The 26,870-nt window shown below is 50.3% G+C and overlaps 1 protein-coding gene across 2 annotated transcripts in view; it reads right to left on the bottom strand.

The window, feature by feature from the left end:
- Positions 1–14,449: 14,449 nt before the first annotated feature.
- Positions 14,450–26,870, bottom strand: part of POMGNT2 (protein O-linked mannose N-acetylglucosaminyltransferase 2 (beta 1,4-)) — a 42,607-nt gene continuing 30,186 nt past the window's right edge. The window contains exons 1-2 of one of the 2 annotated variants that reach the window (XM_001508737.5): positions 25,853–26,072; positions 14,450–16,912 (exon numbers count right to left, since the gene is read on the bottom strand). In XM_001508737.5, coding sequence (XP_001508787.1) covers positions 15,028–16,800 — 1,773 coding nt within the window. In that variant the 5' untranslated portion in view covers positions 16,801–16,912; positions 25,853–26,072 and the 3' untranslated portion in view covers positions 14,450–15,027. Of the gene's footprint in view, positions 16,913–25,852; positions 26,073–26,870 lie in introns of those variants that run through there. The other variant, XM_029071398.1, reaches the window with a different exon arrangement.

The raw sequence follows: 26,870 nt of genomic DNA, 5'->3' as shown, positions 1-26,870 counted from the left end.
GATTGAGTGGATAAAGTCTCCCCAGCCACCATAGTTGGAATAGTAGCCTGGGAACTAAGAGCCTTTGACTTCTTCACTCAACTTCACCACCAAAGTGTAAGCATGGACAACTCACTTCCCCCACCCTCAGAGTCAGCTTTCCATCTGGAAATCTCACCTGTGTGATCTCAGGACGCTGGGTTCTTTAGGCTGGAAATCAGGGGTCCAGACAGACCTGAACAGGCCCCCGGCAGCCTGAGCTTGTGCTAGCCACATCCTGGGCAAAGGGGCAGACCAATGGATGAGTCCAAAAGGAGTTGTGCCAGACTGGAAGTGGCCTGGAGTCTGCTGTCAGTTCGGACTGGCTCATTTCCAGTTCGGGGCTGCTGTGGTCTGGTCCCACCTTCTACAGAGGCCACCTGAGCCTGACTCACTGGCCAAGCCCAGATTCTGGGGACCCTAACTTCCCTCATCATTCATCTTGAGAAATTTTTTAAATTAAAAGGAACCTTTGGTTGCAGGTCACCCAAGAATACCCTTTGCGCACACAGCATGGCTTGGCGGAAAGAACATGGACTTGTTAGGCAGGAGATCTGGGCTCTAATCCTGACTCTGACACTTGCCTGCTGTGTAAGCTGGACAACTTACTTAACAACTCTATGCCTCAGTTTCCTCCTCTGTAAAATGGGGACTAGATACCTTTTCTCCCTCTCCCTTAGACTATGAGCCCCAAGGGGGACAGGGATGGTTTATCTTGTATCTATTTACTCTAGTGTTTAATACAGGGCTTGGCATATAGTAAGTGCTTAACAAATACCAAAATTATTATTATTATTATTGTTTGGAAAGGAACGTCAGAGAGTTTAGCTGTAGAGTGGCATTTTTCCTTCTAGTATTTGAAATTCAAGGAAAAAATACTCTGTGTGTGTGTGTGTGTGTGTGTGTGTGTGTGTGCAGAAGCAGCACGGTCTAGTGAACAGAGCAAGGTCCTGGGAGTCAGAAGGACCTGGATTCTACTCCTGGCTCTGCCACTGGTCTGCTGCGTGACCTTGGACAAGTCTGGGCAAGTTACCTCACTTGTCAAATGGGGATTAAGACTGTGAGCCCCATGTGGGACAAGGACTGTGTCCAACCTGATTTGCTTGGATCAATCCCAGTGCTTACTAAAATGCCAGGCACCCAGTAAATGCTTAACAAATTCCGCTATTATATATGTATGTATGTGTGGCTATATATATATATATAGACATATCTCACATCACCAGTGCTCTTGGGTAACTTTTCTTTAATGCCTTTCTCTGCCCTGACAATCCCTCTCGGCCTGTACGGTGCCTGGCTGCTGTCCAGCCTCACTGTCCACTCCTGGTCCTCAGCAGCTGACAGGGATTGGAGCTGTGCTGCCTGGCCTTCTTTTGAAGTGAGACAGAAAATAGTCATTATGAATTTTTCATGCAGCCTCGCTTCCCACACCTCTACAGTGTGGTGACACTATAGCTGGGCCCGAAATTAATTAACTACACGGGACAGAGGCCCAGAGGGAATAAGAGCTGCTGTAGCACTCCCTTAACTGCAGTTCCTGCTGAAGGGCCAGAGGAGGGAAGACCTTTCCCCTCCCATTTCTGGGGCGTTGACTATTCCAGAGGTTTAAGACAGTTGAGGCTGGAGGTCCCCTGACCCCATCCAATGGGGACCCTGATTCAATTAGATACTGACGCTGAGAGCTGAGGGACGAGTGGTGGCCCCTTTGCCTGCCTTGTAGCCTATTTAGATAAAGACACATTGGCTCAATATGAGCCTGAGTGGCCCAAGTCAGGGAGTTTGAGGAGCCCCGGGCCAGGGAGATAACAAACCAACCTCCTTGGTTGTTATTATTTGTGCCGTTGGGTCTGTTTCTGACCACATCTCCCCTTCCCCTGACCCTAGTGACATCCCATGGCTGGTCAGAGCACAGCCACTCAGCAGACCTCAAAGGGGGCTCTGTGCTCTGATGAGCAAGACCAGAACTAAGCCTAGCACTGTTGTGTTCCCTGGGATGTGGAAAAACACACTCTGATTTCACTGCATTGATTTCTGCTCCATCAGGCAGATAGACTTAGACCCAACAGCCCCTTCAGCCCTCTCCTCCTTTCTCTCCTCTCCCTCCCCCCAATACCATCCCCTTTCCCTCCTCTCCTCTCCCCTGTAACATTTGCCCCTCTCCCTTTCCATACTCTTTTCTACCGTTTTATGGGCTCACACTAGTACTCGAGTGCCTCTGCACAGAGAATTGCAAACTTGACAAGAATACTGGGGACTCAGAACATCTAGCTGATTGCTGAATTGTACTATTTATTGCTATTGTTCTTGTCTGTCTCCCCCGATTAGACTGTAAGCCCATCGAAGGGCAGGGACTGTCTCTATCTGTTACCGATTTGTACATTCCCAGCGCTTAGTACAGTGCTCTGCACTTAGTAAACGCTCAATAAATACTATTGAATGAATGAATGAATACTGAGGGAAGAGGGTATGGGGAGGGCAGGAGAGGAAAACAAGGCCAACCCCTGAACTCACGATCATTCTTATTGAGGTATAGTTTTCCAAATCATCAAGACCCAATTTCAGCCTGTCCTCAGCACCATCACTGAATGGATACAGCTGAATAAGGAGCTGAGCTAATAAAGGGCCCAGATCAGGGAGGCCCGCACTAACGTTTCTTCCCGATGATTTACTGGGCCAAGGCTAAAACAATATCAAATGATCCTTTTGCTGTGTCATTCTTTCCTTCTCAAGATTTGTAAATTAATTTAGTGACTCCCCAGCTGGACTGTAAACTCCTTGAGGGCAGGGATCATCTCTACTAATTCTATTCGTAGTCTTCCAAGGGCTAAGTAGAGTGTTTTGTACACAGTGGCACTATCATTTGAATCTCCCTAACAATCGCATTTACTGAGTGCCTATTTGGTGCAATGCACTGAACTAGATACTTGGGAAATTAATCAGTCTTATTTATTGAGCACTTGTGTGCAGAGCACTGTATGTCTCCAGGGAGAGTACAATATAAAGGAGTTAGTAGATAATAATAATAAATGGCATTTGTTAAGCGCTTACTATGTCCAAAGCACTGTTCTAAGCACTGGGGAGGATATAAGGTGATCAGGTTGTCCCACGTGGGGCTCACAGTCTTAATGCCCATTTTAGAGATGAGGTAACTGAGGCACAAAGAAGTGAAGTTACTTGCCCGAAGTCACAGCTGACAAGCGGTGGAGCCGGGATTTGAACCCATAACCTCTGACTCCCCAGCTCGTGCTCTTTCCACTGGGCCATGCTGCTTCTCTGAGATCCATACCCTGCCCACAACAAGCTTACAGTCTAGAGAAATACAGAATGACAAAGTGTCACGTTCCCCGCCGATACTCTAACGGGGAAGAAAAACATAAAAATATTTACCACTAAGAGCAGTCAAAATATACTCAAGTGGATGTAGATACATGTGTGCTAAGGAAGCTGTAATAATAATAATAATAATAATAATGTTGGTATTTGTTAAGCACTTACTATGTGCAGAGCACTGTTCTAAGCACTGGGGTAGATACAGGGTAATCAGGTTGTGCCACATGAGGCTCACAGTTAATCCCCATTTTACAGATGAGGTAACTGAGGCCCAGAGAAGTGAAGTGACTTGCTCACAGTCACACAGCTGACAAGTGGCAGAGCTGGGATTTGAACCCATGACCTCTGACTCCCAAGACCGGGCTCTTTTCACTGAGCCACGCTGTAAGGCCATGAGCGGTAGAGATGACTGAAGGGATGCCACCGCTCAGGGTTCTGGGTGTTCTTGCATTCAAGAGGGCTCCTGTCAGTCAACATGGATGTCCTACGTGAGGGGGTGGTGGCTTTCGGTGGCTTAATGGCCGAATGGTTTACGGGTGAGCCGGCTATTGGTCCTAATTAAGCTCAGGATGCCATCACCACGGTGAGCAGGTGGAAGTAGACTGGGAGTTCCCCCCACCACCCAACCCCCACCCATCAGCTTGGTCCTTGTTTGTAGCTAGAGCCTTCTGGGAGGAACACCCTTTTCAGGCCCCTTCTTAAACTCAGGTCAAGTGACTGAATGCTGTGCAGTCTGCAATGTAGGGAAGGAAACAATGCGGCCATTGACCGTGAGAGCTGGAGAGACAAAAGCTAAATAGGAAAGGAAGAGAGAGTATTAAGGAAGTGGAAAGATACCGTGATAGAATGGCGCCTTGGATATTCTCGCCGCCGCTGCTGTTGTCAGTGTGGAAAGGCGGAGGGAGGAAGGCGGGAAGTTTCATCGGAGAGACCGGAAGGTTTCGTAAACTACGGCGGTCATTTAAAAGCAGCATGGTGCAGTGGATAGAGTTCTAATCCCGGCTCTGCCACTTGTCTGCTGTGTGACCTCGGGCAAGTCACTTCACTTCTCTGGGCCTCAGTTCCTTCATCTGTAAAATGGGGATCGAGACTGTGAACCCCACGTGGGTCAGGGACTGTGTCCATTCCAATTTGCTGTATCCACCCCAGCGCTTAGTACAGTGCCTGGCATATAGTAAGTGCTTAACAAATAGCATGTAAATTTAAAAAAAAAGCAGATCCAATCCAATTGAGAAGTGTCCTTGGGGTGACAATCAGGTTAAATCGATGATGCGTGTGGCATCCGCCCATCCATCCGTCTCTCTTCCATCCTCCGCTGCAAGGAAAAGTTTTCCAAGGGGTGGGCTTGTCTGTGAGATTTCTAAACAAAGTGGCTAAGACTTAAGACCGATCACAATCCCATCTCCTGAGAGAGAGGAATTACAAAATGAAGGGGCGATTGCTCTCATGGTTCTTCTCATTCCAGTTGCTTGGATTCACACACTGGGTGGGGCCCGCTGGCAGGTAGCAGAGTTGATGTCGTGGACTGGTCTCAGATGGTTGATGCCCTCTGCCAGGCTGATGACTGTCCTGAGGTTCAGCCTAGAGTTGTCCCGGTTCTCAAGCCATTTCCCTTTTGGCTTTTATTGCGACGACCTGTCTGTGGAGGGAGCTGGCTTGCATTTCTCTTTCCAGGAATAGGTTGGAGGCCCAAGGTGGAGGTTGGGAAATGGAAATAAATGGAGGGAGATGAGAGGATGGAGTGATGAGCAGCCAGGCTCTGCCACCTGTCTCATTTGATGCCATTAAGGTATGTTATTTTGTTGCCCACACACAATGTAACATAATGAGGTCATTTGTAACATCGTGCAGAGGACCATTTCTCTGTCACCGTGGCCGCCCCTTGGCCAAGAGCCCTGGACAGCCTGGCTCTGAGAGCCTGCCTAAGGGCCCTCAACAGATCACTTCTGCCCAACCACCGTGTTTGTGAAGGACAGCGGTGCCACTCTCTCAGAAAAGAATTTGTGGCTGCCATCTTTGATAGGCACCACATGGGCCACTGCTATAAAGTACACTCTGAGGTGACATTGCACCTCACTTATCTTTTGAGTTGGCCCTGAGAGAAGACCCTGTATTTTCTGGGCAATTAAAACCCCCAAGTCAATGAATGAGCCACACATCAACAGCGCACACTAACTGCATCCTCCAATCAGCCTCTGGTTTTTCCAAAGCTTGTGGCAGTGATGTGACTATAAGTGCTGTTCCATCTTCTCGCCACAGAGCCGCTCACACCCTCTCCCAGCCCCCGCTCTCTGGCGAGCCAACCTGCAGACTAGTTGGTTAGAAGCACTTATCCTGTCCTGTATTGATTACTCTATCAGCCGCCTTGCTGACCTCCCTGCCTCCTGTCTCTCCGCACTCCAATCTATACTTCATTCTGCTGTCCGAATCATTTATCTACAAAAATGTTCAAATCATGTTTCTCCACTCCTCAAGAACCTCTAGTGGTGGCCCCTCCACCTCTGCATCAAACAGAAATGCCTTAACATCGGCTTAAAAGCCCGCAATCACCTTGCCCCCTTCTATCTCACATCGCTACTGTCCTACTACAACCTAGCCCGCGCACTTCGCTCCCCTAACACCAACCGTCTCGCCATACCTCGATCTCATCTATCTCACCGCCGACCTTTCGCCCACGTCCTGTCTCTCTGGCCTGGAATGCCCTCCCTCTTCATATCCGACAATTACTCTCCCCCTCGTCAAAGCCTTAACGAAGGCACATCTCCTCCAAGAGGCCTTCCCTGATTTCCCTTTCCTCCTTTCCTCTTCTCCCACACCTTTCTCCAACACCCTGACTCGCTCCCTCTATTCATCCCCCCTCCCAGTCCCACAGCACCTATGTACATATCTGTAATTTTATTTATATTAGTGTCTGTCTTCCCCTCTAGACTTTAAGCTCGGTGTGGGTAGCAAATGTCTTTTATATTGTACTCTCCCAAGCATTTAGAATAGTGTTCTGCACACAGTTAACACTCAACTAATACGATTGACGGACTGATTGACCCAAGCAAACCTGCGGGCAGTCGCACATTCACAAACCCAGCTGGTAGCCTAAGACCTCAGAAGAGCTCATTCGAGGACAGCTTTATTGATAGAGTCTTAATCTGTCGGACAGAGGGAAGTAGAAAGTCAACAGTCAATGAGACTGTTTTACTACAGATTTTGCGAGTGTCCCCTAGGTGATCAATTTAGCTTGAATAAGGGAGTGATGGCAGGGGATTAGCCCCTAGAGACCAGAAGCTGAGATCAATCCAGCTTCTTATAACTGATAGCAACCCAACACAGCCTGTCTGACCCTCAATCCAGCACACCCAATTCATCACTTGACTTAATTGCATTTATTGAACGCTTACTGTGTGCAGAACACTGTACTGGGTGCTTGGGAGAGTACAATATAACAATAAACAGACACATTCCCTGCCCACAACGAGATTACAGTCTAGAGGGGATCCGGTCCCAGTTAGTGCTCAGTTGGTGATGACAGATTCACTAGGCAGCTGACGCTACACTCTTCCATGGCTTCCCCATGGGCCACCTTCCCCACGAGGTGGGCGATTCACTTATTTTCTGGTTCCATGGTGGCGGCTCCCTAGCTTGCGTTTGGCTCCTAGGTCTTCACCTAGATGCCCCCTTCCTAGTTAGGTAGTCCATGCTCCGAGGGGAAGCAGCATGACATAGGGAATAGAGCACAGACTTGGGAGTCAGAAGGACCTGGGTTCTAATTCCAGCTCCACCACGTGTCTGCTGTGTGACTTCGGGCAATTCACTACTTCTCTGTGCCTCATCTGTAAAATGGAGATTAAGACTGTGAGCCCCCGGTGGGACAGGGACTGTGTCCAACCCACCTTGCTTGTAACCGCCCCAGCACTTAGTACAGTGCCTGGCACGTAGTAAGTGCCTATCAAATACTTTCATTCATAAAAGCAGCATGGTGAACTAATAATAATAATGTTGGTATTTGTTAAGCGCTTACTATGTGCAAAGCACTGTTCTAAGCACTGGGGTAGATACAGGGTAATCAGGTTGTCCCATGTGAGGCTCACAGGTAATCCCCATTTTACAGAAGAGGTAACTGAGGCACAGAGAAGTGAAGTGACTTGCCCACCTTCACACAGCTGACAAGTGGCAGAGCCAGGACTCAAACCCATGACCTGTGACTCCGAAGCCCAGGCTCTTTACATTGAGCCACGCTGCTTCCCTAGATAGAGCATGGTCCTGGGAGTCAGAACGACCTGGGTCTAATCCCATCGCTGCCATTTTTCTGCTGCATGACTTTGGTCAATTCACTTCTCTGGGCCTCAGTTACTTCATGAGTAAGATGGGGATTGAGACTGTGAGCCCTTTGTGGGACAGGGACTGTGTCCAACCCAATTTGCTTGTATCCACCCCAGCGCTTTGAACAGTGCCTAGCACATAATAAACACCTTACAAATTCCACAATTATTATTATTATTACTAGGCCAACCAGGGCTCGGGACAGGGCTGGGGGGCGAGGGTTTAGGGTCAGAGAGATCTCAGGCGTGTGTCCATCTGGATACTCCCTGGCTCCCCAGAATTCACCACATCAAAGCCAGCCAGACCCTTCTCTCGCCTCCAGGGAGAACCCACCAGGGCCCTTTCACTTGCCTAGAAACCCATTCCCCCAGCCCCCGCTGGCCTCCTCCTCTCCCATCGGATTAGAAGACATGGAGAAGCAGCGTGGCTCAGTGGAAAGAGCCTGGGCTTTGGAGTCAGGGCTCCTGAGTTCGAATCCCAGCTCTGCCACTTGTCGGCTGTGTGACTGTGGGCAAGTCACTTAACTTCTTTGGGCCTCAGTTCCCTCATCTGTAAAATGGGGATTAAGACTGTGAGCCCCACGTGGGACAACCTGATTCCCCTGTGTCTAACCCAGCGCTTAGAACAGTGCTCGGCACATAGTAAGCACTTAACAAATACCAACATTATTATTATTATTAAGACATGTCAGCCCACCTGCTGTCACGGCCTCTTCCCCAGCGAAGCGGGCCATCGAGCGCTGGCAAAAGCCCGCAACACGCGACTGCTAGCGGGGTAGGAATGGAGAAGACACAGCATTAATTATTATGGCAGGGCCCCAGCTGGAGCTGTCGCATGGATCTCATCTCCAGAATTAACCAAGGAGAAAATAGCTCATGGTTCAGGAATTAGGGAGCCTGGGGACTCGAGCAGATATTGGAAACTGTCTGGAGCAACGAACACTTGATGAGAGCTGTCTCCGAGCAAGCCTCCATCTCCCCAGCTGCAGCACTCACTACTGCTTTTGCCATGCTCGCCCCACACCTGATGACTTCCCAGCTGATGGGAAGAGGCACGCGCCAAAGCCGCCAAAGCTCCTTTTGTCCTTCCCTTGTCCCCTGTAGGTTTGCTGTCAGCCCTTCACCCGTCAGATCAGCTGACAGCCGAACCTTTGAACCATCCCCACTCTACCTCCTCACTGCAGTGAAATACCTGGAGGGGACGGAGGTGGGGGGTGGGGGTGGGGGTCAAAGGGCCAAACACCTGGAGCTCTGGGACCCAGGATGGCAAGGAACCCGACTGCCCTCAGCACAAACCCAGGGAGAAAGATGAGCAAACCAGAGCCGAGCCAGCTCTGCTGTGAGCTCTCGCTCTGCATCTCCCTGTTGCGGACATTGGAGACCCGGCACTGGCTCTGGGAATGGCTTTATCATTATTACTACTACTACTAATAGTATTTGTTAAGCATATACTATGTGCTAAGCACTGTACTAAGTGCCGGAAGCAGCCTGGCCTAGTGGATAAAGCACAGGCCTAGGAGTCAGAGGTCATGGGCTCTAATCCCGGCTCTGTCACATGTCTGTTGTGGACCTTGGGAAAGTCACTTCACTTCTCTGGGCCTCAGTTACCTCATCTGTAAAATGGGGATGAAGAGTGTGAGCCCTATGTTGGATAGGGGCTGACTAGTTTGAATCTACCCCAGTGCTTAAAACAATGCTTGGCACATACTAAGAGCTTAACAAGTACCATTATTATTATTAATAAGGTTTGGGTTAGACACAGTCCCCATCCCACATAGGGCTCACAGTCTTAATCCCCATTTTCCAGATGAGGTAACTGAGACTGAGAAGTGAAGTGACTTGTCCAAGGTCACACATCAGGCAAGTGGAAGAGGCAGGATTAGAACCAGGTCCTCCTGACTCCTAGGCCCGGGCTCTATCCATCAAGCCATGCTGGCTTTGCGTGACTTTTGCGGCACATACATTGCCGTTCAACTTCCGGGGGAGCTGCTGGGCTCCGGCCCACGGCGGAAACCTGCTGGCTGTTTCCCAACGGGCCCTGGATGGGAGGAGATTCACCTACTGCCCTCCTCCCCCTGCAACCACCAGTCCCTAAGGCTACAACTCAGTGGGTAATTTATCCAGATAATGCAGTCCAAAGTCCTGCTCCTGCCTCACCACCCACAGGACAGATGAGAAGGTCTGGCGACTTTTACCTAAATTGGCTCCTCTTCTTTGGGAGATCCAGCCTCAGGAAAACAACTGCTAAAAGGACCTTTCTCCCATTGTGCTCCTATTCCTCCCAGATGGAGGGCTCTTTCAACAACCAATTGACCGATCGTATCTATCGAGCACTTACTGTGTGCAGATCACTGCACTAAGCACTCGGGAGTACAATATAACAGAGTTAGTTCCCCAACCACAGTGAGCTTGCCGTCTAGAGGGAGAGACAGGCATTAATATAAATTACAGATATGTACATAACTGCTCTGGGGCTGAAGGAGGGGTGAATAAATGGAGCAAATAATAGTAATAATAATAATGATGGTATTTAATAATAATAATGTTGGTATTTGTTAAGCGCTTACTATGTGCCGAGCACTGTTCTAAGAGCTGGGGTAGACATAGGGGAATCAGGTTGTCCCACATGGGGCTCACAGTCTTAATCCCCATTTTACAGATGAGGGAACTGAGGCACAGAGAAGTTAAGTGACTTGCCCACAGTCACACAGCTGACAAGTGGCAGAGCTGGGATTCGAACTCATGAGCCCTGACTCCAAAGCCCGTGCTCTTTCCACTGAGCCACGCTGCTTCTCCTAGCATGCACTATGTGCCAAGCACCGTTCTAAGCGCTGGATCCAAGTGTGATGGCGGCACAGAAAGGAGTGGAAGGAGAGGAAATGAGAACTTAGGGAAGGCTGCTTGGAGGAGATGCACCTTCAAGAAAGATTTGAAGGTGGGGAGAGTGATCATCTGTAGGTTAAGAAGAGGGAGGGTGTTCCAGGCCAGGGGCAGGATGTCGGCAAGAGGTTGGCAGATAGATATGACTGAAGGAGAATTTCATTCCCTTCTTCAGAGCTCATGCAGTTGTATATTCAATTATTTATTTGGCTATTTCACCCTGCCATATTCCTAGGTCTACCTATCGTATCCTTTTCCTTCTTCCTGCTCCCACTATCAGTAAATCATTTCTGCCCATCTGTCTCTCCCATCATGAGCTCCCGGAGGGCAGGGGGCAGATATTTTGTTTCTACTGGGCTCTCCCCAGCACTTAATTAAGAGCTGAGGTGTGTGTGGCCTGGTCTGGAACTTGCAGCCCCAAGCTGAGGTCACTTGATGGTCAAGTGATGGTTGAGGTGGGATGGCAAAATGGTGATGCTTCCTGGGTTGCCTACCGGGGCACAGGAAGGCCGGTGCTCACAGTGGCTTTAGGGGTGCAAACCCAGGGATGTGGGAGGATCCTGGAAATCCTGCCTGGCCAAAAGAAAATATCTCAATGACTGCCACACAAGAACATCCCATCCCTCTAGACTTCACTGTAGACAGGGGATGTGTCTGTTTACTGTTATATTATTCTCCCCCAAGCGCCTAATACAGTGCTCTCCATACAGAGAGCGCTCAAAAAATATGACAGAGAGGTGAAGTGCCTTGCCCAAGGCCAGTACCAGCATGGTATAGTGGATAGAGCATAGTCCTGGAAGTCAGAAGGTCGTGGGTTCTAATTCTACCTTAACCGCTTGTCTGCTGTGTGGCCTTGGGCAAGTCACTTCACTTCTCTGTGCCTCAGCTACCTCATCAGAAAAATGGGGATTGAGACTGTGAGCCTCATGTGGGACAGGGACTCTGTCCAATCTTATTACCTTGTATCTACCCCAGTTCTTAGTACAGTGCCTGTCACATAGTAAGTGCTTAACAAATACCATAATTATAATCATTATTATTAGGAGCCCACCCCACATTCCAAGAGCGGCCAAAGGACCATGACGAGTGAGGAAAACTGTCCCTGCCCAAACACCACTCTCTGGGGCCTTGGCCTTTCAAGACAAGTTTAAAAATGAAACAGAGGCCAGGAGCCTCCAAGCATAGGGTGGGGCCCCAGAAACCTCAATGAAAACAGCCCTGGTGAACGACCGGCAAGAATACTGACATCAATAGGAACGAAAGACCCAGCCTGCTTGGCGTCATCCAAAAACAGATGAACAACAAACTGGGTCTGCCAACAAATTGAATTTAATACGAAAAAAATAGAATCGCTACAAACCCCCCAGCTGACTGCTGGAGACCCAGAAAATTCTGATACAGGAGTGGTGTGACCTAGTGGAAGAAGCCCGGGGCCGGGAATCAAGGGACCTGGGTTCTAAATCTGACTCGAGCATTTGCCTGGTGGGTGACCTAGTGCAAGTGACTTATATGTCTCTGTGCCTCAATTTCCTCATGTGCAAATTGGGGATGCAATACCTGTTCTTCCTCTTACTTAGCCTGTGAGGCCCACGGGGGACCTGATTATTTTGTATCTAACACAGTGCTTGGCACATAGAAATCACTTAGCAACAACCACAATTTTCTGCAAGATGGGGATTCAAAGCCTGTTCTTCCTCCTTCTTAGCCTGTGAAGCCCACGTGGGACAGGGCCGGTGTCTGACCCGATTAACTTGTATCTATCCCAGTGCTTAGGAAAGTGCTTGATGCATAGTAAGCACTTAAATAGCACAGTAATAATAAAACAAACCACCCAATAGTGAAATGCCAACTGACCACAGCCTCCAATGGACCGGGTGGGTATCTTTGGAAATGGGAGAGGGTCGAGGCTCCCTTTCCTTCACTTCCTGCTAAACTCCCTCTGTGGACTAGGGTGGCGGATGTGGCAAGATTTTCAGTTTCTTTTCCCTCCCCTTTCCCTCTCAAGCCGCCAAGGTGCCTAAATGCCAGTTCAGCGCTGAGGTGCCTCTGGTTATTATCAGAAAGGTCAAAAGCCTGTCCATCCCTCCAGTCCAGGGCTACCATCAGTGAAGGGATCTCAGCAAACTTGGCCACGGTTCGGCTCTAGCGGTTCTGCTCTAGCAGTCTACACGGAACAAGGCCGCTGGAAAAGCCCTTTTTGCCCTTCTTGCCCCCTTGCACCCCACCCACTCAAACTCATCCCTTTTCTAAACAGCCCCCAGGGCCCCACCCACTTACGGATGGGAGCTGCCCCACTCTCAGGGGAATTTCTTGAGCCAGAGGGAACCTGGGGCCGGACCTATTCCTGGACCCAGTTAAGCAGTTGTGTAAGCTGTTAACTTTTTGAGGCATCAGGATATCAGTGAGTGACTTGAAGCTATAATGAGGTAAGTGTTGAAGCGGCAAGACAAAGTAGACAGAGGACAGGCTTGGGACTCAGAAAGACCTGTGCTCTAATCCCGACTCTGCCACTTGTCTGCTGTGAGACCTCCGGCAAGTCGTTTAACTTCTGTGTGCCTCAGTGACTTCAGTTCTAAAATGGAGATTAAGACCGTGAGCCCCATGTGGGAGAGGGACTGTGTCCAACCTGATTACTTTGTACCTACCTCAGCCATTAGAACAATGTCTGGCACAAAATACGCACTTAACAAATACCATAAAAAAAAAAAGTTGGGTCTTAGGTCAGTGTTTTCAGGCTATTTCCACCTTGGAACTCCCAAATTTGGGGCATGCCTGATGCCATCAATCAATCGTATTTATTGAGTGCTTACTATGTGCAGAGCACTGTACTAAGTGCTTGGAAGAGTCTAATACAACAGAATTAGGAGACACGTTCCCTGCCCATACAAGCTTACAGTCTAGAGGGGGAGACAGATATTAATATTCAATCATATTTATTGAGCACTTACTGTGTGTACAGAGCCGTACTAAGCGCTTGGGAGCATACAACAGACATATTCCCTGCCCACAGAGAGCAAACAGGTAATTTATAATACATAATTTAAAAATATGTACATAGTGCTGGGGGTTGGGGGTAGGGCAAATATCAAAGGTCACAGGTTGAAGTGCATCCAAGATGGCAGAGGCCTAGGCCAGTGAATAACATAGGTTGCGGAGGGCTGCTCTGGAAGTTGGAATGAGTTCACGCTGCCTCTGAAAGCGAGTCAACTACTCCCAGGGAGTTATTTGGGTGCGCCAGAGAATCTGACTCACTATCCAGAATCTGGGTATTTTACAGTTGGACAGGACCTTCCCTTAGTGGAAGCTCTCAGGATCTCAGATGCGGTACAAGTCTTTTTTTGAAGATCGAATGTTTTGGGGGGCCGGGGAGAGGAAGTGGGGGAGAGAGAAACAGCGCCTGGTAAAAGCCCCTTAGGCTGGGGATGCCCTCATGTCTTCTATAGCGAGAGATCACCGGTATTTGGGAGGGAAATGTCTTCTCTGTGTTTGATTTCTCCTCTCCATGAGCCCCCTGAACTGAATGTAAATACTGATGCCTATAGCACTCACAGAGACGTGGTGCAGTTCCCAAGCTGCCAACAGGCTCTGAAAAACAGCAACTGCTCTTTCTCGCACGACATACGTTCTGCTGTTTCCCCCACCACAGTCTTCTCCCATCTGCCGTTTGGCTTTCTGAACAGCTACTCACCAGCTACAGCAGGGCAGTGAAATTTCAGTTAAAGAGGTACCCCTAGCCCTGGCCAAAGCTGACCCTCCTGATCATTTTTGGGGTTTCCTTTCCCTTCACCCCACTCATGCATGTACGTGTTTACACACACACACACACACTCTCTCTCTCTCAGAAATGTGAGGCTAATTCTGAACCTACTGATGTCAATCCATAAACCGGGACCAAAGAAAAGGCTCCGTAAAGATGTTTATAACCATTTAATGAATGTTCCAACACCACATCCTTCGACTGGGCTACAGGAAAATTTCATTTTTCATGGGAAAAAGCTGAGGAAAATCCCCCACCCCGACAAACTTGGATCTTGGGTCCAGGGCCTCCCCAGTAAACAGCAGGGTTCAAGATCACTTGCCCAAAGAAGGATATAGTGACCGTCTCTCCTGCTTTCCTCTCCCCCTCCCCCGGCTTCCGGGGAAAGAGGTACTTTTCTGGAAACACAGATGCTGGGAGGGGAGGTGTGGGGTTGGGGGAAGACTCGTTTTGCTTCTAAGGGAGAAGGGGAGGGGAGGAGAAGGACCAAGCTCACCAATGGAAAGAGGAAGGATTGTCGAGAACACACACACTAAATGCAACAGATGGACACTCAGGCACTGCCGTAGGTCTAGCACTCTTCAGCCCCGTCAATAAATATTAGTTGGTGAGTTGGGGAAACCTCCGGTGAGGAGGTGGCAGAGAGGAACGGAAAGTGGGAGGGAGGGCGGGAAATGAGGGAGAGAGGGGGTCCAGGTCAAAGCGCTCCTGGGGAGCCGGCGAGCGGGGCTAGGTGCTACAGACGAGCACGTCCGCGAAAGGCCCCAGGAGGGTCTTGTTGAAGATGCAGCGGATCCACACCAGGTAAGTGGTGAAGGGCTTAATGTTCTCGGCGAAGGTGTGGTTCTGCAGGGCCAGGATGTAGGGCATGTAGGTGTTCTCCCCCTGCTCCTGGAGCCACACCTCGTATTTCACCTCCCTGACCTTCAGGTACCTGAGGTTCCAGGGGATCTGCCAGGACACGCTCAGCCGCGCCTCGGCCGCCCCCCGCCCCGAGGTCTGGCACCTGGCTTCCCTGACCTTGCCCGGGTACAGACCGCCTGCCCCCCTGGGCTTCCGGGCACCGGGCCGGACCTTCACGGTCCCCCGGATGGCCTGGATCAGGGAGGGGAGATCCACCCTGGTGTCCTGGTAGATGCGGAAGAGCCACTCGGGATTGCGGCAGCAAAGGTGACGCGGGACCTCGCGGCTCTGCAGGATCCGCTCCTGCTCCGCCGGGTCCAGGTGGGCGATCCCGCCCTGGTCCCAGGGCCGGTCCGGGTGGGCCACCGTGTTCTCGCCGACAGTGTTCCGCCAGGCCACGTACTGCAGGTCCATGCCGGGCAGGGTGGCCAGGGTCCGATACGGGGTGTAGTGGTCCGGGTTGATGGCGTAGGGGAAGAGCTCCACCACCGCGGCCCCCCGGGGCAGGAAGAGGGAGGTGACCAGCTGGGCCCCGTGCATGCTGACCAGCATGGAGGCGTTGCTGACCAGCCGGACCACGTCGGCAAAGGGGAAGTCCTCCAGGGACACCGTGATGGTCTTCATCTGGAACTCCCGGGCCAGGGCCAGCAGCAGCTCCGCCTCGTTCAGGATCAGGCGGTTCAGGGTCCGGCTGAAGACCACGATGTACTCCTCGCCGGTGGGGCCCCGGCCGGCCGCCCCGTCCCCCCCGCCCGCCCCGCTCACGTTCAGCCGCTCCGCCAGCACCCGGGCGAACTGGCGGATCTCGCCGCCCGAGACCAGGATGTTGGCCTTGGGGCCCTGCGGCTGGACGAAGCCGTACTGGTACCAGGTGGTGGTCTTCGAGAGGCCCACGTAGGCCCGGGTGAAGCAGATGAGTCGGCCCAGGGCCCTCAACTGTGCCCGGAGCAGCGGCTGCTTGTGGCTCAGCAGCTTGTACAGCTCAAAGTGCGGGCCCTCGGCCCAGCCCTCCATGAAGAAGAGCCGGGCGTCCCGGTCCAAGTCGGGGAACTGCTGCATGGTATAGAAGAGCGGCAGCAAGTCATCGTGGAATACGTGCATCAGGTTGTCCGGGTTGAAGCGGTTGCTGATCAGGGCCACGTCCGGGACGAAGACCGGCTTGGGCAGGAAGCGCAGGGCGGCGGCCGGCAGCTCCACGAAGTTGAAGTACTGGGTGTTGTGGTCCTCCACCGAGGACAGGTCCAGCAGGGCCGGCTGGAACCGGCGCGACCCCAGGCTGGGCAACATGACCGAGGCGTTGCTGTGGAAGAAGACGAACTCCTCGGCCTCGGTGGAGTAGCAGAGCGACTCGAAGCGACACAGGCGGTCCGTGTGCATGCGGCCCGTGCACACCATGCGGGTGCCCTCCTCCAGCAGCGCCCGCAGGGCCGCCTGGTAGTCCGCCTCGGTCTGGCCCGGCTCCTCGCCCGTGGGCGGCTGGCGGCTCAGGGCCAGCTCCTCCTCCAGGGCCAGGGCGCGTTCCCGCAGCCCGACGTGTTTCCAGAGAAGGGCCGCCAGGACGGACACCAGCAGGCCGTTCAGCACTGCCGCGACGTTCATCCTGCCGCCGCCGGAGCCCTAGTGCGTGGACGGGGGCAGGGGCCCGGGCCTGGGCAGTGGAGGTGGGCGGGCGGCACCCGGTCTCGGGCACATGGCGGGACACGGCAGGGTCCTGGAGGAGGAGGTAGAGAGAAGGGGGGGAGAGAGAGAGAGGACAGAGAGTCAGGGAGACAGAGAGAAGGAAAAGAAAGAGAGGGGAGAGAGGCAGAGAGAGAGACAGGGGCAGGTGCTCAGGCTCAGCTTCCCCACTCCACGACCGACCACCATCTCCCCAACTGGAGACTTTCCCCGTCCCTGACCTCCCACTCCCTCCCTCTCCTCTCCTCCTGCAGAGCCGAAGGTTGGCTGTTCTTTGTTCTCTGGGTCCCCAGGCTGTCGAGATAGGTTTTTTTTTTTAAACAAAAGACCACCACAAAGCCCTATGCCTTGGGGACCCAGAGGGCCGCGGGTCCCGCCCCCCGAGAGTCGACACTCTCGTGTTTAGACAAAGCGATGGAGTCGCTCACCATCGCTTTCAGATGTAAGACCGAGGGCCCCTGGACCACCAGGTCTGCCAAAAACCATGGGACTGAAACCAGGGAGGACGGGAGGTTTTTAAGGGGACAAGAGGATCATGGATGACCTGGCCTGTAATCCACTACTAAAATCATTATTTCACACTGAGCGAGCAGAGAGAATCCTCCTTTGCCACCCAGACCCTCAGTCTGGAACCTTTTCAGAATGCTGCTGGCCGGGTACATACACGTAGCAGAGACCCGGCCATGGAGGAGACGGGGAACATTACCGATGACAGATTTTAGCAGGGCAGAGCTTCTGGCAGTTTGGTCTAATGGGAAGAGCGTGGGCCTGAGAATCGGGGAACTTGCATCCTAATCCCAGCTCTGCTCTCTGTCTGCTGTGTGAGTTTAGGCAAGTTCACAACTTTCCTGGGCTTCTGTTTCCTCCTCCAGGGCCAGGAGTGTGTGCCCAACCTGATTGTCTTGTATGTACTCTGGAACTTAGCAAAGCGCCTGGCACACAGTAAGTGCTTAACAAAAGTCACAATTACTATCATCAATTGCACAAAGACCATGGTTTTGGCCTTGCAGAACTGTCAGCTTGCTAAAATTTCCAACATATCCCTTCCAATCAATCAGTCCTATTTATTGAGTTTTACTGAGTGCACAGCACTGTCCTAAGCACCTGGGAGAGTAACAAAATAATGGAATTGGTCAACACTTTCTCTGCCCATGACAAGCTTACAAGTCCAAAGGGACTTCCCCCTTCCCCTTTCCCAAACTGCTTGATGGAAGTGGGACCCTGGAAAAGTCTAGCCCTGGTTCTGAGAGATGAATTTTCTATACGCATGAAAATCACCAGTCTGGTCAGCAGCCGGTCTCTTAGGACTGGCCTAGCTTCTCTTCAGGTTAGGCCACTTTCCACCTTCTTTTAGATTTAATGGGCTTAGGTGCCCCATGTCAACACATACTTTGTTCAATTTTCACATTCCTCAGCTATGCTCTCAATCCCCGAGCACCTCAGCCATTCTGTTCCTCACAGCCTCAGTACCCACCCTCCGGAAGAGTCCTCTTCCACTGTGTCACCCCCCTCCCCGCCAGCTCTTCCCCTGGGAACTGGCAGATAAAGACACCCAGTGGAAATCTGCAGCTATCCTCAATTAGCCCCTGGAGACCGGTCGGTGGGGGGGGGACGGGGCCCACAGGGAGGTGTGATTAGACAGATCCACAGAATGTCATTTATCAACTCAGTTTTAGGGAGCAGTTTTAAATCGATTGGGCTACTAGGGTGTTTTTCTTTTCAACTCCCCTTTCAGGCATTGCTAATCAATTAGTATCGACCCCTTTGCATTCTAAACCAGGATCACTTTGGCTCAAGGTTCTTCCTGCATCACTGAGCTGTATATAGAATGAGTGGTGGGGGAAAGCCTCTGAGACTGGTTGCTTAAAAGGGTCAAAATATTGAACCGAGGCCAGGCCAGGGCCTAACTTCAGTGAAGCCAGTGAGATAATGATGACAATTATGCAAGAGCCAGAGCAAAGGCATATAAAAGCAAAGGTGAGGTGCTGATCAATTCTGGCATTCAATTACAAGAGAGGACTAAAATAATGGTCCTGATAAATCTTAAGGAAAAGAAAACATTTCAGTCAGAGTGTGTAAAACTGTTCTTTGGGTTTGAAGATGGAGACATTTTTATCAGTGTGTGATAGTGTATAAAACTGTCCTTAGGGTTTGAAGATGAGATTTTTATCAGTATCAGTGAGTGTGTGTAAAACTGTCCTTTGGGTTTGAAGATGAAGAGATTTTTATCCATGTGTGAGTGTGTGTGCGCGCACGTGTCTGCACACCCATGTGTGTGAAACTGTTCCCCGGGTTTGAAAACAAATCGATAGGGCGATTTTCACCTGTGAAAATAATCCCCCCAGGTGGTATACAGGTACAGCTGCCTCCTGTTTGGTGGTATGTGTCACCCACAGTGCCGGGCCTTGTTTAGCTTTTCCCTTTTGTGTCCCGATATTCCTGGAGCTGTGGCTCCCGGTATTCAGCCCATTTCCTCCAAGAGGCCTTCCCTGACTAAGCTTTCATTTCTTGTCCTACTCTATTCTACATCTCTCTGATTTGCTCCCTTTATTCACCCCTCCCTCAGCTCCACAACACTTATTTACGTATCCGTAACTTTTTACTTATATTAATGTGATGATGATGATGATGGCATTTGTTTGGCACTATGTGCAAAGCATGATTCTAAGCATGGTGGGAGATACAAGGTAATCAGGGTGTCCCAAGTAGGGGGGTCACATTTTATGCCCATTTTACAGATGAGGGAACTGAGACCCAGAGAAGTTAAGTGATTCGCCCAGAGTCACACAACTGACAAGTGGCAGAAGCGGGATTAGAACCCACGATCTCTGACTCCCAAGTCCGGGCTCTTTCCACGAAGCCACGCTGCTTCTCAATGTCTGTCTCCCCATCTAGACTGTAGACTGTAAGCTTGTTGTGGGTAAAAAGCATGTCTACCAACTCTGTTATACTGCACCCTCCCAAGCGCTTAGTACAGTGCTCTGCACGTAGAAAGCACTCAATCAATCCAATTTATTGACTGACAGACTGGTTTCTGCCAGCCAACTTGTCTTCTGCCATCACTCCTCTCTCCAACTGTCCACGTCTCTGTCACACGACTTGAGGGTTTGCTTCACCGTGTCCCTTAAAAAATTTCTTCCGGACACCCCATTGCGGCGGAGCACAGAGCAGTTGCTGCCCTCTCGCCTTCTGAGCGCCCCTCTGTGAGGATGAGACGCCCCGGGACCTTGCTTCCAGACTGGCTGATCGACGACGGCAGGCAGGTACCTCGTCTCTGGTGATCAAAGAAGCAGCTTGCATAGTGGACAGGGCACAGGCCTGGGAGTCAGAAAGTCATGAGTTTTAACCCCAGCTCCACCACTTGTCTGCTGTGTGACCTTAGGCAAGTCACTTCACTTCTCTGTGCTTCATTTACCTCATCTGTAAAATGGGGATTGAGACTGTGAGCTCCATGTGGGACGGACTGTGTCCAACCCGATATGCTTGTTTCCACCCCACCGCTTAGTATAGTGCCCGGCACAAAGTAAGCGCTTAACAGATTCCATTACTATTATTATCCGGGCTTGCCAGCTGAGGCTAAGCAGGGCACGCCAGGGGCACCGACGGAGCGGCTCTAAAAACTGGGTGTGGGTCTGGGTGAGGTCCAGATCACTTCCAGTTCGGATTTCTGGTCCACTCTGAATTCAGATTGGATTAAATTCTGGACTATAAATGCACCATCTGTAATTTACTTTTTTCTACGAATGTCTGACTGCCCCTCCAGACTAGCTCAATGTGGCCAAGGAACACGTCTATCAACTCTGTTATGTTGTACGCTCCCAAGCACTTAGTACAGTGTTCAAGTGCTCAATAAATAAAATATGGTTGACTGATCACACAGACTCTGTGGGCCAGGGTCTTGGCTTGGGGGGGATACTCTAATTACCACCAGCTGGTGGTCTTCTGTTCTTTTTCCTTATATTGAAGTTCTACTAGGCTGTGCCTCTTTAAACTATTCATTTATCCAATTGTATTTATTAACCGCTTACTATGTGCAGAGCACTGTACTAAGCACTTGGGAAAGTATAATACAACAATGAACAGTGACATTCCCTGCCCACAATGAGCTCACAGTCTAGAGGAGGGGAAACAGTCACCGATACCAATAAATCAAATTACAGATATACACGTAAGTGCTGTGGGGCCGGGGCGGAGGGAGGAGTAAAGTGAGCAAATCAGGGTGAAGCAGAAGGGAGTGGGAGATGAGGAAAAGTGGGGCTTAGGGAAGGCCTCTTGGAGGAGATGTGCCTTCAATAAGGCAGGGAAGAGTAGGAGAAGCAGCGTGGCGCAGTGGAAAGAGCAAGGGCTTGGGAGTCAGAGGTCATGGGTTCGAATCCTGGCTCTGCCACCTGTCAGCTGTGTGACTGCGGGCAAGTCGCTTCACTTCTCGGCGCCTCAGTTACCTCATCTGTAAAATGGGGATGAAGACTATGAGCCTCACCCTGATTACCCTGTACCTACCCCAGTGCTTAGAACAGTGCTCTGCACATAGTAAGTGCTTAACAAATACCAACATTATTATTATTAATTATATAACTAAGTGCCACACACTCAGGCTCACTGTGGGCAGCGAATATGTCTTTATATTGCTATATTGTGCTCTCTCTTCCAAGCCCTTAGTGAAGGGTTGATTACGAAAGACAAAATGCAGCTTTTGGCAAATTAACCAAATCCAATATTCCTTTTCTTCCCCCTGCTGGTTGGCGAAACCATCTACACCTATATTCACCGAGCCGGGATACTGGGGCTGAAACAAGTAAATCAATCGTATTTATTGAGCCCTTACTATGTGCAGAACACTGTACTAAGCACTTGGGAGAACACAACAGACTTAGCAGACACATCCCCTGCCCACAGCGAGCTGACAGTCTAGCCGTGTGAACAGCAGCAGTGTGGCTACGCAGTGCCAGTGTGAACCGGCAGAAGCAGTGTGGCCCTGGGTGTCAGAAGGACCTGGGTTCTAATCCCAGCTCTGCCACCTGTCTGCTGTGTGACCTTGGGCAAGTCACTTCACTTCTCTGTGCCTCAGTTCCCTCATCTGTATAATGGGAATTAAGACTGTGGACCTCCTGTGGGATATGGACTATGTCCAACCTGATTAGGTTGAAATTACCCCAGTGCTAAGTATCGCGCCTGGCACCTAGTAAGCATTTAAATACCATTAAAAAAATGATTGAGTGTTTACTGTGCAGAGTGCTGTACTAAACGCTTTGGGGAGCACAATACAACAGATTTAGCAGACACATTCCCTGCCCATGATGAGCTTAGAGTCTTGAGGAATTAACCTTGTGTAGACACATGAGCCTGATGTTGGGCAGAGACTGTCTCTATCTGCTACCTAATTGTACATTCCTACCGTGTAGTACAGTGCCCTGCACATAGTAAGCCCTCAATAAATATGATTGAATGAATGAAAGGTTTGATCCTTTAAATATGTTTTCCTAAGCGGAATAACTTTCAAAGTAGGAAGTGAAGTGTTTTGGGGGAGGGGAAAGGTTAGGAATTTAAATCACATAGAGTATGTAAATAGCACCCTGCCAGAAACAGATCAAATACAAAAGATGATTACATTTCTGAGCCATTCCTACTTTCGTTTTCCTTTAAAAGCTGTGGATTTGGTGTGTATTAACAACTACTCTAGGTGGAAGTGGTAGTTTTCCTGGGCCGGGAGCAGGAGACTTGGGCAGTAGTCCCAGCTATGCTATCCACATGCTGTGCAGCCTTGGTGAAGTTGCCAAACATTTCTGTGCTTCCTCTACTTAGCAGTGAAGATGCTGAAGGGGCTGCTCACCTAGTCACCTATGAAGATGATGATCTAAACCAGCATAGAAGTGGCCTAGTGAAAAGAGTACAAGTCTGGGCTCTAATTCTGCCTCTACTTGCCTGCTGCGTGACCTTGGGCAAATCCCTTAACTTCTCTCTGCCTCAGTTTCTTCACCAGTAAAATGGGGATTAAATATTAGTTCTCCCTCCCACCTCAGTCCTTGACCTCATGGGGCTCATGGTCTGTGTCCAACCTGATTTTCCTGGATCTACCCTAGCACTAGGACAGCGCTTAGTATACAGTACACACTTAACAAATACTACAAATACCAAAGAACGACACTTTGCTTCTCTGCCACTTAGCTGTGTGACTGTGGGCAGGTCACTTCACTTCTCTGTGCCTCAGCTACCTCATCTGTAAAATGGGGATTAACTGTGAGCCTCACGAGGGACAACCTGATTACCCTGTATCTACCCTGTATCTATCGGAGAAGCAGCGTGGCTCAGTGGAAAAAGCACGGGCCTTGGAGTCAGGGCTCATGAGTTCGAATCCCAGCTCTGCCACTTGTCGGCTGTGTGACTCTGGGCAAGTCACTTAACTTCTCTGTGCCTCAGTTCCCTCATCTGTAAAATGGGGATTAAGACTGTGAGCCCCACGTGGGACAACCTGATTCCCCTATGTCTACCCCAGCGCTTAGAACAGTGCTCGGCACATAGTAAGCGCTTAACAAATACCAACATTATTACCCCAGCGCTTAGAACAGTGCTCGGCACATAGTAAGCGCTTAACAAATACCAACATTATTTAACATGGTGTTTCCTTTGAGGGGAACCAAAAAAAGAAGCAGACTTCTTGCCTCTTTGCTTCAGGAAGACAAAACGAAGGTGTGAAGTAGGGAATGTGACATCTTTGTAAGGTAGCGGTATAAAGCCGAATGCCTGAAGTTTGAAGTTACCACTCTGAATTTACCTAAGACATTGTCAAAGCCCAGATACTAACACATCATTGTTTTTTTTAAGAGCAAAAAGGGGCCCAGCCCCACAGCGGCATGGCGTAGTGGATAAAGCATGGGCCTGGGAGTCAGAGGGTCATGGGTTCTAATTCCGACTTTTCCACTTGCCTGCTGTGTAAAGTCAGTTCACGTCTCTGTGCCTCAGTTACCTCATCTGTAAAACGGGGATTAAGACTGTGAGCCCCATGCGGGACGGGGACTGTGTCTAACCCAATGTGCTGGTACCCACCTCAGCGCGTAGTACAGTGCCCAGCACCCAGTAAGCGCTTAACGAATACCACAATTATTACAATCATTATTATCTTCTTAATTCTGTGTGAATCTCTACCGGAAGTGGTACAGGAGCCCACGGATGGTAGCTACTTTGCTAGCGAGAGCTCCGGCTTCCCCAGGGGCTGGCCGACGTTCAGTGCAGTCCTTTCTTCTCCTCCTCCCATTCCCGACCACCAATGCTGGGGACCAGCCCCACCCCCTCCCACAGAAGTGGAGCCACTTTCCATCACCACCACCCGTCCCCCAGCCTGCAGTGGTGAGACTCCTAACGACTCCTCCGACGATTGATTTCCCATGACGTGTTTCCCAATTTGTTTCTGAAGAACACCCACTGCTTACAACCTTTCCCTTTTCTAGATGTCTGTCTTCCTCATCTTGGACTGGGAGGCCCTTGTGGGAGAGAGACTGTTAACATATTCCCTAGAATTTAGAGTGCTCAATCAATTGGTCAAGGGGCCTGTAGATAGTAGACCCTTGGACCATTTTTTGAAAGTGATAATGAGGCAACCAGGATCTGGCTGGATACTTTTTGAAAGGGTGATACCTTGGGAGCCTCAGCTGAGAGGAGCAAGGGTCTGGGGCACAGAATCCCAGGGTCTCCTCTGCAAGTTGGAAGGGCTCAGTGATGACGTGAGAGATGAGCATAATTTCCTCCTCTGACATCAAACGATTTAATGTGCCTCGATCTTGTCATTCCCGCTGTCAAGCCCTGGTTCATATCCTTCCGTCGGCCTGGAACTCAGCAAACTACTTAATGTCCCTCGATCTTGTCACTCCTGCTGTCAAGCCCCGGCTCACGTCCTTCCTTCGGCCCGGAACTCGGAGTCGGAAGGACCTGGGTTCTAATCCTAATCCGCCACTTGTTTGCTGTGTGACCTTGGGCAAGTCACCTCATTTTTCTGGGCCTCACCTGTAAAATGGGGATTGAGACTGTGGGGAAAATGGGGATTGTCCCTACCTGGGACAAGGGGCTGTGTCCAACCCAATTTGCTTGTATCCACCCCAGTACTTAGTACAGTGCCTGGCAAATAGTAAGCACTTTTATATCATAACTATTATTATTAGCTTGTATCTATCCCAGCGTTTAGAACAGTGCTTGACACATAGTAAGCGCTCAACAAATACCATCATTATTATCTCACAGACCACCACTCCCATCTTCAAACCCCTACCAAAATTGCACCTCTTCCTTCCTAACCTCTCATCTCCCCACCTTATCCTCTCTACCTTCTGTGTCACCTATGCACTTTGCTCTCTACCCCCTAAGCAAGGAGTGTAGCTCAAAGAATAGCCATTATAGCCAAAGAATAGAGGGAAAGGGGGTCGGTGGCCGTCCGAGGGACCGAGCTGGTCCATCTTCCTAACGTGGTGTCCGGGCTGCCTCTATGTGCTGAAAAGTCTAAGCCAGAGTCTCAGAAGAGCCAGTGAGCAACGGGAGAGATCTTCCAGGGTAGTGACCTGCTCTCTCTAACCAGAATCAAACAGAACAGTGGAAGAAACAAAGCAGCTAAATTCAACGATGATGCGGACGTTGCCCTCTCCCCCTACTAGCGGTGAAATAACCACGATACCTGGGTTGGATCGACTGATTGACTGAATTTCCACAGGAGCTTCCCAGAATAGCCGAGGCCTCGCTAGCTTCCCACAACAGCCAGAGCCACATCGTATCAAACAATAAGGTGTAGCTTAATCACACAGGGCACCTCTTAGCCCGAGACCCAGAAAATAATGCCCCCCTCCGCCCTCGCCCGCCTAGACCTGTAATCAGTGAGGTCCCTGGGAAACGGCAAACTCAACTTCCAAAGGTGCCGGCAGCGGCGGTTTAGGAAACCACAAGTCCAAGCTGTTGCAGGTTCGAAAATGCTGAATCGTAATGAACCACTTACCAAAAGAGAACATTAATTCAGAGCATCTGCAGCCTCCTTAATCCTGCAAAGTATTATCACTCCTAAATCAGGGTTTCAGCACATGTAGGCAGACCACAAAGGAAAAAGTGTCCAGGAATAGCTCCCTTGGTGCCTCATGCTTTCCCCAGACAGAAGGGAGGCAATCATCCCGCTCCGTCTGCTAAGGAAGCGAGCTCTCCGCTCCCGTCCCCTGGATGAGCGGAGCTGCCTGAGCAGTTAGTGGTGCCTCGGCTGCAGCCCCAGCTACCTTTTCCCTCTGGTTCTGAGCATGCTCCGTGCGGGCACTGTCCTAGCGCTCCAGCTGCCTCACCTCAATTTGTTAGCCTCCCAGAGGTCAGCGATGCATTCAGGATGATTTGCTGCAGTATTCCTGCAAATGCCCAGGGGGACAGCCACACTGAGACAAATACAATGGCAAGGTGGGACCGAAGCAAACAAATAAATGAAAATTTAAAAGACTAAAAAAAACAAACCCCCCAAAACACCCAAGCATCTTTGAGAGACGCCAGATAGCTTTCTCCCCGGCACTTGATTTTATGTGCCCCCAATGAATGGCTGCACAAAAGGCACGGGAGAGAAAGAGAGAAGCGAGAGGGAAACCAATCACCAGAAAGAGAAATGTGATTGTAAATGGATTTTGGCGATTTCCTCAGCTCAGTGGAAGGGTTTGCATGCTCAGGAAGGTCAGTGAATGCCTCCCCACTTCAGGGAAGCTGGCTTTCTCACATCAAGGGACCTTTTTTTTAACCCATCAGTGGCTTTGACAATGGGTTTCTGTGAAGGTGAGCTTTCTTTCCCCCCTGGTTAACTTGTAGAAATGAACAAAGGAGGAGAGGAATCACACACACACACACACACACACACAAACTCACTCACTCACTCTCTCTTTTTCTCTCTCCCTTCATCAGTAATCATTTCCCTTAATAAAATGGATGCAAAACGTAGAGATATTTTATACCACATTTCACCTTTGGTCATACCCTTTTGTTCCCCACTG

Source organism: Ornithorhynchus anatinus, chromosome 8 (assembly GCF_004115215.2).
Source record: "Ornithorhynchus anatinus isolate Pmale09 chromosome 8, mOrnAna1.pri.v4, whole genome shotgun sequence".
Classification (NCBI taxonomy): Eukaryota; Metazoa; Chordata; class Mammalia; order Monotremata; family Ornithorhynchidae; genus Ornithorhynchus; species Ornithorhynchus anatinus.
The sequence above is the reverse complement of the archived record's forward strand: the minus strand, read 5'-3'. Positions and strand labels throughout refer to the sequence as shown.